The sequence below is a fragment of the Polyodon spathula genome, unplaced genomic scaffold (genome assembly GCF_017654505.1).
Source record: "Polyodon spathula isolate WHYD16114869_AA unplaced genomic scaffold, ASM1765450v1 scaffolds_3618, whole genome shotgun sequence".
Classification (NCBI taxonomy): Eukaryota; Metazoa; Chordata; class Actinopteri; order Acipenseriformes; family Polyodontidae; genus Polyodon; species Polyodon spathula.
The window spans coordinates 1-13323 of NW_024475078.1; the positions used below are offsets into that span (position 1 = coordinate 1).

General features: G+C 44.3%; 1 protein-coding gene across 3 annotated transcripts; it reads right to left on the minus strand.

Annotated features, from left to right (window-relative positions):
* Positions 1 to 6: 6 nt before the first annotated feature.
* Positions 7 to 8147, minus strand: LOC121312131. 3 transcript variants are annotated; one of them, XM_041244126.1, is made up of 8 exons: positions 8010 to 8147; positions 7344 to 7486; positions 6480 to 6641; positions 6314 to 6338; positions 4150 to 4188; positions 2919 to 2942; positions 1851 to 1926; positions 7 to 1184 (listed from the first exon to the last, which is right to left on the minus strand). In XM_041244126.1, the coding sequence occupies exons 1-8, from the start codon at positions 8104 to 8106 to the stop codon at positions 1148 to 1150; spliced, it is 603 nt and encodes a 200-aa protein (XP_041100060.1). In that variant the 5' UTR covers positions 8107 to 8147; the 3' UTR covers positions 7 to 1147. The 3 variants fall into 3 exon arrangements, with proteins under 3 accessions (XP_041100060.1, XP_041100057.1, XP_041100059.1); XM_041244123.1 differs by having other exon boundaries at positions 6498 to 6641; positions 8010 to 8132; XM_041244125.1 differs by lacking the exon at positions 6480 to 6641 and having other exon boundaries at positions 8010 to 8132.
* Positions 8148 to 13323: the final 5176 nt, after the last annotated feature.

Consider the following 13323-nt stretch of genomic DNA (forward strand, 5'->3'; position numbering starts at 1 on the left):
GTAGCATGTATTTGGTAGAACATCATTGTGGCACACTGGGTGCAAACTGTTAATACAACAAGCGATGAGCGGTCTAGCTTTGAAGATATGTTTTTTATATTCAATATATATATTTTTTTAGAATCACTTTTTAGGAATCTATTTTTTGTTCATTCAAATCCAAGGTCAGGATGGCGGGGGCGAATCGTCCCAACGACATTCACCTTGACAAAAGCTCTCTTCTAAGCATCGCGGTGTACCCAGTTCACCCTTCCCCCTGACTGAAGTCAGTGGTGTATTGTAGGAACTGAAAACCAGCGCTGTTGCAGGAGGGAACGTGATCTGAATGCACCGCGATCCTTAGGAGAGAAATTATGTTGAGAAATAAATGTAGAGAAATGAATTCTCTGGTTAATTTGTGACCCACGATGTGTGATTAAACATTTCCAAGTCTGGCAATATGTTTAAAAATATAACACACAACACAGGGCAGCAAAGACAAAGCACTTTGTCTATCTACTTTATGAAAAAAAAACAACAAAAAGGTGGTTTCTTGTAAACTTTACAGGGTGTTCTGTGAATAGTCTAATATAGGGTTAAACCTGCTCTTGTTATAGAAACAGAATACTCCAAAAACGTCCAAGGAGCGCTGTGGTTATTAATATAATTACAGGGCACGAACGTTTATAATAATAAATAAATAAATACAAAATTGCCTCCACGGCAATTTTACATTATTTGCAATTATTGTTATTTAAAAATATATATAGAAAGAAAGAATAATGAATATGACTGCTACAAGAAATTTAGCCTTGATCACTGCAGTCACATTCAATACAGTCCACTCTGTTCTACCGTCAGACACAAGATACTATAAACATCGTTCGCATGCTGCCAGATTAGCTTTCTGCCCTCTTTTTGCAAACATGCAGCACTGCATATAAATCAATCTTGTTTTACCCACCACCATACGATTTAAACACCATTCGAATATTTAAGAGAAAAAACGATATGTCTTGATAATTTTGTCGCTCAAAGCGAGATGCATGGACCGAATGTTGTGTGTCCATGGCTCCCCTCCTGTACACCGTTTTCTATTTTGAGAAGATATTATAATGTTTTTGAAGCTGCACGCTTCAGTTACATTACGATTCTCATCCCCAAATGATCAGACGTTGGTTGCATGCTGCATTTCCAACTTAATTCTGTGAACAAAGAGAAAGAATGATTAAAATATACTGAAGCATGAAAACATGAAGCATTACCCATTTCTCAAGTGCGTTTTCTCAAGGGAAGCACTTCATGCAGCCGTGATGAAACGTGCCAAGTACTCTGCTAAGTATTCTATAGCCATCCTTCTTCAATCTGTCCAAATCTGGGGGTGCATGAAGACTTTCTGTCTCTTTGTCAAAAAAGTGACTGAAAGAATAACTTGTGAGTTCAAACTTTGTGAACAGATCCCGAGAAGAACATTTTCGAATGAGAGGAGGCCATTCCAACCATCTAAGCTTGTTTGCTTTCAACCCATCTAGGCTCCCCTGTTGCTTACTCGAGTGCAGTGTAACTATGCAGAATAACACTGCAAATAGGTGCAAGGACATATGCATTTACTAAGTAACTACTAATAACCTCACCACTCTCTGTGTGAAGTGTCCCCTACTCTAATTTTCAACTGTGTCCCCTGGTCCTGCTTTCTATTGTGTCTCTTATTCACCTAGCAGTAAATATTAAATGCAACAATGATTGTATTGCTATACAGTTCTGTAAAACAGAAAGGACTTAAATGTATTTAGTTAGCGTTCCTGAAACATGAGCTTTTTTTTTTCCAAAGGAATAGCAATACGTTATTTCATCTTTATATCTCAACTTACTTGTTAATCCATATTCTCTTTAACTGGAAACAGACGCATCCAGCAATTATAATAATAACAAGAATCCCACCCATAACTGGAAAGAAAAAGAGAAACGTGGTTAACTTACTCTATCAGTGTACAGCTATGACCAAACGTTTTGCATCACCTAGAATTTTAGCATTCAGACATAATGCAACAAAATATATTATATATATATATGAACATAATTTAGATATTTTATTTAACATCATGTAATCAAAGAAACTACTAAATGATATTGCAAGTGTCTCCTGGAAGGTAGCCATAATAGTAGCACAGTATTTCATGTTAGATTTCGAAATGTCCAATTTTTCAGTTTTTGTCAGTTTTTCATTATGTATATGGAAAACCGCAAAGCAGTGTGTCATTCAATATGTTAAGCTAACATTGTTCATCAGGTTTCCCTCAACTTTATGAAGCAAAATGAGTCAATTCTAGAGGAAGATGCAAAGCCTTTGTCCAGAGCTGTAGGTAGAGTAAACTCTGTCTTCAAGGTAACCTGTGGCAATGACAGCTATTTCACTGTGAATACCTCGTTGTGATGCTGAATCACTGGGATCCTTTAAGACCTGACTTGACAAAGTTTTGAGATCAATCAGCTGCCAGGAACCAGAAGAGCGCTGATGGGCTGAATTAAATTCAGTCTGAGTCAGTATCCCCACATTAACCGAGCTCTCAGTGAAGACCTGCTCCCTATAATACCACTCTGCTTATTATCACACTCCAGAGTGAGTTTACCACAGGGGGGGGGGGGGGGGGGGGGGGGGGGGGGGGGGGGGGGGGGTGGGGCATGTTCCCCCTCTCTTTTTCAAACCATGGGGACATGTCCCCCCCTCTTTTTTTCAACCACTTGGTGGACTTGTCCCCCCCTCTCTTTTTCAACCCCGGGGACATGTCCCTCCCTCTCTTTTTCAACCACGAGGACATGTCCCCCTCGTATAGCAGCAGTACTCATATTTGTTCATTAGTATAATCACTGGTCGCTACAGAGTCTACAATAACTGCACAAGATGCTGGCATATTGTCAGATAAACCCAGATTACTCACCTAAACCAGTCCTCTTGCGAGTCTCTGCATAGAAAAATAAAATCTCAGTTAGCACAGTAATGTGTTCAACCAGTGTTTGCTCAACCATCTGCACTTGTGCCATCCCGGGACACAGGACTGCCTGCAGTACAGTCTAGCGGTACAGTTATTCACACAGTCTGCATATCTTCAGCTTTATACAATATATTTATTGTGTGTGTGTGTGTGTGTGTGTGTGTGTGTTTTGAATAAAAAGCACTGGAATTTATCTGTGTTTATTATAATAGTATTACAATCTGTGCCATTTAAGACATTTTACAAAGTGCTGCTCTGGCCAAAAGTTTTGAATCACCTAGAATTTTAGAATTGAGACTTAAAAAAAAAAAAAAAAAAAAAAATTTATATCGATTGTCAAAAGTTCTGCAAGATAATTTAGATCATGCATCAACCTACAAAATTATATTGCAAAATCTACAGGAATGCATTATTATTATTATTATTATTATTATTATTATTATTATTATTATTATTATTATTATTATTATTAATTTGGCAGATGCCTTTATCCAAAGCGAACAGCAGTAATGAACTTCATGTTAGGTTTTGAAATGTCACATTGTCCGTTTTTTGTTAAGTGTGGAAAACTACACAGCGGCGTGGAATTCAATATGCTAACGTCACATTATTCAGCAGCTTGCATCTGACTCTATGAAGCAAAATGAGTCAATTCTAGAGGAAGATGCAAAGCCTTTGTCCAGAGCTGTAGGTAGAGTAAACTCTGTCTTCAAGGTAACCTGTGGCAATGACAGCTATTTCACTGTGAATACCTCGTTGTGATGCTGAATCACTGGGATCCTTTAAGACCGGACTTGACAAAGTTTTGAGATCAATCAGCTGCTGGGACCCGGGCGAGCTCAGACGGGCTGAATGGCCTCCTCTCGTTCATATATTTTGTTATTAAGTTCTTATATCCTTTTTAGACAGCCGTTTCATTTGTAAACTGATTGTTTTGAAAAGAGCAGGCTTTCCCGAGTGTAATGTGGGTTTAATCTACGCTATTTATTATGATTCATCATTAAACCGTGTTAAACTAACGGTACAAAATTAAAGTCAGGTGTGCATGTTTGACTTTTCAATGGCATTTTTGTTAACTTTCTTAAAATGTGGCCAGCATGAATTCAGACAAGCCCGGATTATAAACCGAACAGATCATTATCTACCAGTGAATACCCGGCAACTCTTAATCACTCACCTCCACCAACGCCTTTGACTGATGGAGTCTCTTCAGGGACTGCATGGGAAAGAAAATCTAAATCAGACCACTAACAAATGTTCAGTAAGCCATCTATCACCTTATTGAGACACAGGGTAGTGTACCGAGGCACTAAAGTGAATCAGAAAGTTCCCCTAAGTTTTCATACCTACAGTATACCTCTCCTTTACTCACAGCGTGCGTGACTGTATCGTGTTTTCTATCTAGGTGAGGTGTCTATTTTATAATCCGTGTATGTGTGTGTGTCGTTTCTAATGTCGTTAGTTTTGGCAGGGCAACTTCTCGAACTCCACTTCACACAAACAAGTTTTAAATTTCTTACAAAACGTAAATAAAAAGAAAACGAAGAGGATATTCAAGGTCTTAGTTTACCTCGGTCTGTTTTATAGAAGATGTCCCGGGACTGTATCCATGGTTTTTAAATACATCATTATAAACAGCTGAAAATCAGCAACACTAATTCGCGTCCTGCTTTTTATTTCAGGTAAATACAGACAGGGGGTTTAAACATCACATCAAGACAGCCTTTTAAAATCAGAAATCTCCCTTTCTAGTGTTTATTTGCTCTGCCATTTGTAGGTATTGTTTTTAAAGGCGCACCTGTTACTGGTGTAAGCGTCTCTAGTTACTGTGTGTTTGCAGAGCACAGCACACCCTCACTCTAACGACACTGTTGGGGTCCAAGCCCTTTCTTCGTTATATCGAGGGATTCGTTGCAGCGAAAGGACAATCACAATGAAGCTGCTGGAGCAAGTTAACGATGAGATTGTGAATACAAGTCGAATTTCATGTACCTGTCCGTCTCATGTGTTCGGTATTATGCCTTTGCTTTATCCAGTTTGTTAAAGAATTAAAACGCAGGACAAAAAGAATTGAAGCTGCACACAAATCGTTTCAAAGTGCACTGAATCTTAACCCAACACGCAAGAATCTCAAACTGAGCTTTCATTCCAAGTCATCCCGACATGAAAACTTTGACATGAAAAGTTCACGAGATCCTCAAGTTTTTTTGTTGTTTGTTTGTTTTGTTTTTAATCAGTTCTGCTTTGCCGCTTGGTTGCTAAACAATCCGAAAATGGTGCTTTTTGACAACCTGTACTCACGACAGAGACATGCCTGCGTTACTGCTTTTTTCAAACAACCAATACGTTTCGGAGGCGTAGTTAGACAGCATATGCTTTTTATTAAGACAAAAGGAGTTGACTTCACTGCGGAGTTGACTTCACTGGGAGTTCACTTCACTGCGGAGTTCACTTCACTGGGAGTTCACTTCACTGCGGAGTTCACTTCACTGGGAGTTCACTTCACTGCGGAGATCACTTCACTGGGAGTTGACTTCACTGCAGAGTTGTCTCCCGTGAGTACAGACCGGGACGTTGACACTGTGTGTTTATACAATCTTTTTGGTTTTTTTATTTTTTTGTTTTTTATTTGGGGGCCAGGGGCCAGGTTCGTTAGAATGAAGGGCGTTATAGCCAGGGTGTACTGTAGTTACTTACCAAATACGTGTGTACTTAAACATAATTACGATGTTGTAATGCAAAGCTACAATGTTCTTAATGTGTAAATTTTGATGCAGGGTATATGTATGTACACAATTGTATCAGAAAATAGTTAGGGTTAGGGATAGGGTTAGGATTAGGGTTAGGGATAGGGTTAGGGTTAGGGATAGGAATAGGGATAGGGTTAGGGTTAGGGTTAGGGTTAGGGTTAGGGTTAGGGTTAGGGTTAGGGTTAGGGTTAGGGTTAGGGTTAGGGTTAGGGTTAGGGTTAGGGTTAGGGTTAGGGTTAGGGTTATTGTTAGGGGGTTAGGGTTAGGGTTAGGGTTAGGAGGGTTAGGGTTAGGGATAGGGTTAGGGTTAGGGTTAGGGTTAGGATAGGTTTAGGGTTAGGGTTAGGGTTAGGGTTAGGGATAGGGTTAGGGTTAGGGTTAGGGTTAGGGTTAGGGTTAGGGTTAGGGTTAGGGTTAGGGATAGGGTTAGGGTTAGGGTTAGGGTTAGGGTTAGGGTTAGGGTTAGGGATAGGGTTAGGGTTAGGGTTAGGGTTAGGTTTAGGGTTAGGGTTAGGGTTAGGGTTAGGGTTAGGGTTAGGGATAGGGTTAGGGTTAGGGTTAGGGTTATATCTTGTAATGAAACTCTCTTACCTAGTATAAAATCGATTCTTATCTCCTGAAATAAATATAATTAGACATGCATTAGAAATAATAGTGTAGGCTTACACAAAACCCCTAAAAATTGTTAAAAGCCATTATAATTATAAATGTTATAAGCCACTGGCCAATCTCTAAAGTCATGAAGTAAGACACTTACATAATTGTATTGACTCACCAGCCCTTCATTAAAGAAGACTGTCCGAGTCACATTCCTGCACTGACGAAGAATGATTTCTCCTGGGCTGACTCTTACAACTTCTTCTGTAAAATTAGGCTCAGGTGCCACGGAATGAAATAAAATTAGAGCTATGTTTTTATCCTGCAAAAAAAAAAAAAAAAAAAAAAAAAAAAGATGAGACCGAAATCCGATTTCCAATTCAGTCGTCAAATTTCAATTCCAGCATGACTTTGACTTCGAAACACGCTGACGTTTTGAAAGGAGCTTTGTAACAGACTTTAAAGTTGGAGGTGTAAAAAGGTGTCAGGATGTTAACAATAAAAAGATAAATGACCGGCACGTTATTTAAACAGCTGCAGCCACACGTGGGGGACGGGTAACGTTGGATCTTCCAGAACCCCCCTATTACTCTTTAAGCCGGTTGTAAATTAGTATTTTTTTGACATTACTTGTTCAGAAGATCCACTGGACGGTATCTATGAAACTGAACCTGATCAATGCTCATTTTATTGCTGGTCTAAAGCACCAGACGCAGCTCTAAGGTTGTTTTTTTTTTGTTTTTTTTTCCTTGGCACGGACTGAGAACTGGGTTTGGTATGCTGTTTTGCAAATTGCCAAGTAGTGCATTACAGTGCTTGGTGTTGCTGTAGCTTTCACTAATTTTCTTTCTTTGGTGTTTTAGCCACACTGATACACCCGACCTTGTTCATTTGTAATGCCCCGACTTTAATGAAGCAACTTACATTATACGATATTTTCACAAAACTGATGGACCCCCAGAACCAATCGAATCAGATATGACAGGTTCTGCTGTAGCTTCATTTATCAAACACACATACTCACATTGCTAACCCAGCTCTCTTCAGATAAATCAGACACACGCCATCTTTTATCAAAAGAACTCGGCGTAGAAATCTTATAAAATCCATTTTCTTTCACATCACTACAGTTCAGTTGCAAAGACTCCTTTTGAACGCTGCTGCAGTCTGGACAGGAAACAAAAAGAAGAGTTAATTCTCATCAAAACGTCGCTTCCCTTCCCTCACGCCCACTGCCTCAAGCACAGGCCAGAACCGAAAACCGAGCCACTCAGCTCGTAACTAACGTGTGACCACAACAAAGCAGCAATACCCCTCGAGTTTCACTGATCCCTTTAAGGAGCATCGCACAGCTTGGCAAGAGCCAGCATGAATCACTTGGGTAATGTTTATGCCCACATAAAGACGGCTTTGCACTGTAAAGGTTTTTAATAGATTCCTGCTTGGCACCATACATACTATATAATTCAGAGGCAGACACTTTGATGCTCTTACAGATTGCTGCTGTTGGGTTTTTTTTGCAGCGAAATAAATGGAAAAGAAATCTAACAAGTTACTTGGGGCTTTGAATGACTTGCAGTTTTTCACCGACAGGCCTCACTGTTCTTTTTTTCAGGGATTTGAATCCAGATTTAAAAAGCAAGAGATTTGTTAACTACAGGTAAAACACATTCCAATAAAGTGGACTCACCACAGCCATTCATAAAAACCAGAAGAATTACTTGTATGAAAATAAGATTGAATTTTTTTTCCCCCTGAGAGAAAGCAGCTGCCTTTACTGTCTCCATTTCTATAGACTTCCTCTTTTGGGTTGTGTTTGTCTTGCAGGACAAACTTGTTTGAGTTCTTTTCTCTGTTCGTTGTTTGTTTTTATGATGAGCAGACTCTAGAGGGCTGGAGGTTTCACAAAAACGCATCTTGAAAATATCTAGTCCTGTCTGGATTTTTTATTTGTTCATTTCACTGTCCGCATTGTTCCTCAGGCCATATTTCAATCATACTTTTAACCCTTTAAAAGGTAGAAGGGGCGTATGTTTCCCACAAATTTCGACTGATATTAAGGCTAGTTTAATTGTAGCTTCTCAAGCATAACAAGTTATAAAAAGTTCTATAGCACTAATCTTGGTTAACTCAGGCAGTCCAAAATTAAGGCTAATCAGTCTGTTGAACCCCATCTTTAGAGACTGGAAATAAATACAAAAGTCTTTATATATTAGTGAGTTCGATTTGTTTACTTTTTTAACCCTTTAACCTCTTAGTCCTTTAAGGTACAAGCGACATGCGTGTCCCACAAATAAAAACTATGCTGACTCTCTTATTTTTTGCGACAAGGGGCACGAAACAGGGTTTAAAATGGACTCACAGGCTGGATCTGGTCGTCCAAACGGTCAGTCTCCTCCTCTTGAAACTCGAGCCGATCTCCAATGTGTTTGAAGAAGAAACCGTTTGAACAAGCGCTCAATTCCTTGTGTGACTGACTAGGGGTTGTGGCAGATTAAATTGGCAGGGATGGGGTTAACTTCCCCTGCCTGCCTGGGTTTATTATGTTCAGGTGGCTGGGGTTGATTAGTTGGATCAATCAGAGCAAAGCCTCTGCCCTTTTAAATTGGCAGGGGATGGGGTTAACTTCTCCTACCTGCCTGGGTTTATGAGCTCTGCCCTTTGTAAATTGGCAGGTGGTTAAATTCTCCTACCTGGGGTTGATTGGGGTTGATTAGTTTAGGTTAACGATCAATCAGCGCCCAGCCACCTGATATAAAAGGAGGCCTCTGCTTCTCATTTGGGGAGAGGGAGCTGAGGAAGCAGGGTTTTTTTTTTTGGTTGTTTGGAAAGCTTGAATCCAGTGAAGGCATTGCCCAGCCTGGAAACTTTATTTTTGTGAGTTTTGTTTTTGCTTTATTTGTGTTTGAGTATCTGTTATTTTGCCCTTGTGCACTTTATTTTTGTTTATTTATAATAAAATAGTTATTTTTTTGAACTGCAGTCTGTCTCTGGGCCTCTATCCACTCGCCAGCCTGCCACATTTGGTGTCAGAAGTGGGATAGCGCCACCTAGAGGCTCAGAGCAGTATTTATTTATTTATTTATTTATTTATTTTTTTTTTGGAAAAAAAAAATGGGAAAGAAGAGCAGACAGCGGCAAAGGCAGGAAAAGCAGCAGCTGAAGAAATGTAAGCTGCTGCAGCCACCGCTGGAGGACCCGGCCAGCCTCTTCCCCTGGTGTTCCTGGTGCGGTAAGGAGGACCATCGTTGGCGGTCCTGCCCAGACGTGCCACCGGCAAACTGGTGTGGCCGGTGTGAGGAGGACGGCCACAACTGGGCAGGATGCCCCTACAACCAGGCCCAGGAAGAGGTGCGTGTTCACCCCGGGCATCAGGGGCCACCCCACTACCTCCAGCACCACCACCTTCACCACCGTCCCAGGAGATCTGGGACTGGTTGATGCACCCTGAGGCAGACCTCGTCCACGATCTCCCCATAGTTATCAACACGCTGTGGCGTCGAGATGGGGAGAGGTGGGAACAGTGGGAGGAACAGCACCACCCGGCCTCCTTCCCAGAGATTGCCCTCATGGTGGTTAATTACCTGGCGGTAGACATGGGAGATCCACCGGTCACTCCAATAAAGAGAGGTGAGCCGCCTTCCCGAGAGCCAGAGAGGGGTGAGCCGCCTTCCCAGAGCCAGAGAGGGGCGAGGAGCTGCCGTCGCTCCCAGAGCCAGAGAGGGGTGAGGAGCCGCCGTCGTCCCCAGAGCCAGAGAGGGGTGAGGAGCCGCCGTCGTCCCCAGAGCCAGAGAGGGGTGAGGAGCCTCCGTCGTCCCCAGAGCCAGAGAGGGGTGAGGAGCCTCCGTCGTCCCCAGAGCCAGAGAGGGGTGAGGAGCTGCCGTCGCTCCCAGAGCCAGAGAGGGGTGAGGAGCTGCCGTCGTTCCCAGAGCCAGAGAGGGGTGAGGAGCTGCTGTCGCTCCCAGAGCCAGAGAGGGAGGAGGATCTGCTGTCGCTCCCAGAGAGAGAGAGGGAGGAGGATCTGCTGTCGCTCCCAGAGCCAGAGAGGGAGGAGGATCTGCTGTCGCTCCCAGAGCCAGAGAGGGAGGAGGATCTGCCGTCGCTCCCAGAGCCAGAGAGGGAGGAGGATCCGCCGTCGCTCCCAGAGCCAGAGAGGGAGGAGGAGCTGCCGTCGCTCCCAGAGCCAGAGAGGGAGGAGGATCTGCTGTCGCTCCCAGAGCCAGAGAGGGAGGAGGATCTGCTGTCGCTCCCAGAGCCAGAGAGGGAGGAGGATCTGCCGTCGCTCCCAGAGCCAGAGAGGGAGGAGGATCTGCTGTCGCTCCCAGAGCCAGAGAGGGAGGAGGATCTGCCGTCGCTCCCAGAGCCAGAGAGGGAGGAGGATCTGCCGTCGCTCCCAGAGCCAGAGAGGGAGGAGGATCTGCCGTCGCTCCCAGAGCCAGAGAGGGAGGAGGATCTGCCGTCGCTCCCAGAGCCAGAGAGGGAGGAGGATCTGCTGTCGCTCCCAGAGCCAGAGAGGGAGGAGCCCGCCGCCGCCGCCAGAGCCCAGAGGGAGCCGGGCCGCCGCCGCCGCCTCCGCCACCAGAGGGAGCCGGGCCGCCGTCGCCGCCTCCGCCACCAGAGGGAGCCGGGCCGCCGCCGCCGCCTCCGCCACCAGAGGGAGCCGGGCCGCCGCCGCCGCCTCCGCCACCAGAGGGAGCCGGGCCGCCGCCGCCGCCTCCGCCACCAGAGGGAGCCGGGCCGCCGCCGCCGCCTCCGCCACCAGAGGGAGCCGGGCCGCCGTCGCCGCCTCCGCCACCAGAGGGAGCCGGGCCGCCGTCGCCGCCTCCGCCACCAGAGGGAGCCGGGCCGCCGTCGCCATGCTACCTTGGACATTCGGGGCCCCCTCAACCAAAGAAGGCTTGGGGGCTCCGACATCAACCCCGCCCACCACCACCCACCATAACAGCCCACCCAAGGGACATAATTGGACTCTTGGGGGGAGGAGGGGGGGGGGGAGGGGGGGAGTTGGCCGATTGCGGCCGGTGTACGTTGTACATGGGGGGAGGTGTGTGGCAGAGCAAAGCTCTGCCCTTTTTAAATTGGCAGGGATGGGGTTAACTTCCCCTACCTGCCTGGGTTTATTATGTTCAGGTGGCTGGGGTTGATTAGTTGATTAGGTTGATTAACGATCAATCAGCGCCCAGCCACCTGATATAAAAGGAGGCCTCAGCTTCTCATTTGGGGAGAGGGAGCTGAGGAAGCAGGTTGGTTTTTTTGGTTGTGTAGAAAACTTGAATCCAGTGAAGGCATTGCCCAGCCTGGAAACTGTTATTTTTGTGAGTTTTGTTTTTGCTTTATTTGTGTTTGAGTATTTGTTATTTTGCCCGTGTGCACTTTATTTTTGTTTATTTATAATAAAATAGTTATTTTTTTTGAACTGCAGTCTGTCTCTGGGCCTCTATCCACTCGCCAGCCTGCACAGGGTTCATTTTTTTTTTTTTTTTTTTTTGCAGAATAAGACACCCAACATACCACCCAGCTACCCGAAAAAACCAACCTGGTGTAGTACCACCTCATGCAGCTGCAATCTTTTAAATGAAAACCCGTGTTTTCTGTCAAAGCATTTGAGACCCGTGTAGTGAACGGACAGGCATGGCATGGGCAATGAATGGGATTGCTACGCAAGCTCCAACATTTCAATATTAACAACACAGTCAGCCACCTTCAAACGTGCAAAATGCTATTTTGTTAGCTCTGTAAAGCCTCTGGTATATGGTATACCATCCATCCATCATTTGTAACTGCTTAATCCTATAGAGGGTCACGGTGAGCCAGAGCCTAACCCAGCAGACACAGGGTGCAAGGCAGGACTACACCCTGGATGGGACGCCAGTCCATCGCAGGGCAACTAAGAGAGGCCAATCCACCAAGCCAGCATGTCTTTGGAATGTGGGAGGAAACCGGAGTACCTGGAGAAAACCCATGCGAACACGGGGAGAACATGCAGACTCCACACAGACAGACCCCTAGGCCTGAATTGAACCCAGGACCCCTGTGCTGTGAGGCAGCAGCGCTAACCACTGCGCCACCATGCTGCCCCTATTGTAAAAGTTTAATACTGATAACCACGCGTCCCTTTCCTCAAATTGTATTCTCATTCCACAAAGCAATTCTGAACACAATGAGCGTCAGCCTTCAGACTAGAGCCCTCTCCCGACTGCTTGTTCTGCTGCTTCTCTGACTCTTGTCTTTCCCAGCTCTGGGCAAACCCAACATATCCAAAGCTGTATTGGTTTCATGTAACCCTGGCTGGGGCATCATCTCCCTGCCCTTTTCAGCTTGCCCTTGTTCCATGGCAAGATTCACCCAATTCTGCTCGTTTGCCAGCTTGTTACTGAAATGTTTCAGCTTGGGTGAATGTTGACAGCTGGGTGGAGAATTCCTAGCAGGGGGTTTCCAGCCAGCGAGAGCTGCATACCCCATTTTGGGCACAGCAGGCTTGTCTGGCCCCGCTTTGGAAGCGCCAGCCCTCCGGTAAAAGGTATTCGTCAAACCCTCTTTGAACCTCTTCCACCCAAGATGATACATCTCCATGAGATGTATCATTTTCTCCAAATGGGAGAAAATATAAAATAATTACAATAGATACATATATATACGAAGAAGAAGAAGAAGAAGAAGAAGAAGAAGACACTCCCAGGGATCTGGTGAGGAGAAGGAGTTATGGAAACACAGAAGTACCTGAATGCAGGTAAACGCTGTCCTGTGGCTTTCTTAGAAACAACTGTTTAGTTAGTACTCCTTGCTGGAGTTAGGTTTTAGTTTATTTTATTTTTTGTTTGTTTAAAATGCTTGTAAATAATAAACAGGGCGCTGCACTCCGTCGACTGTGTATTACACATAAAAAATTTTCATAGAAAGTATGATACACACCACACATTTATTATATATATTATTATTATTATTATTATTATATTATTATTATTATTATTATTATTATTATTATTTCTTTCCTTGTATTGGTT

Excerpts from the sequence above, each read along its gene's own strand:
- LOC121312131 (XM_041244126.1), bottom strand. The coding sequence starts at position 8,106 with ATGGAGACAGTAAAGGCAGCTGCTTTCTCTCAGGGGGAAAAAAAATTC. Across the intron at positions 7,487-8,009 it reads GGTTTTTATGAATGGCTGTG|ACTGCAGCAGCGTTCAAAAG; the intron begins GTGAGTCCACTT and ends TTTCCTGTCCAG. Across the intron at positions 2,943-4,149 it reads AGTCAAAGGCGTTGGTGGAG|AGACTCGCAAGAGGACTGGT; the intron begins GTGAGTGATTAA and ends TTTTCTATGCAG.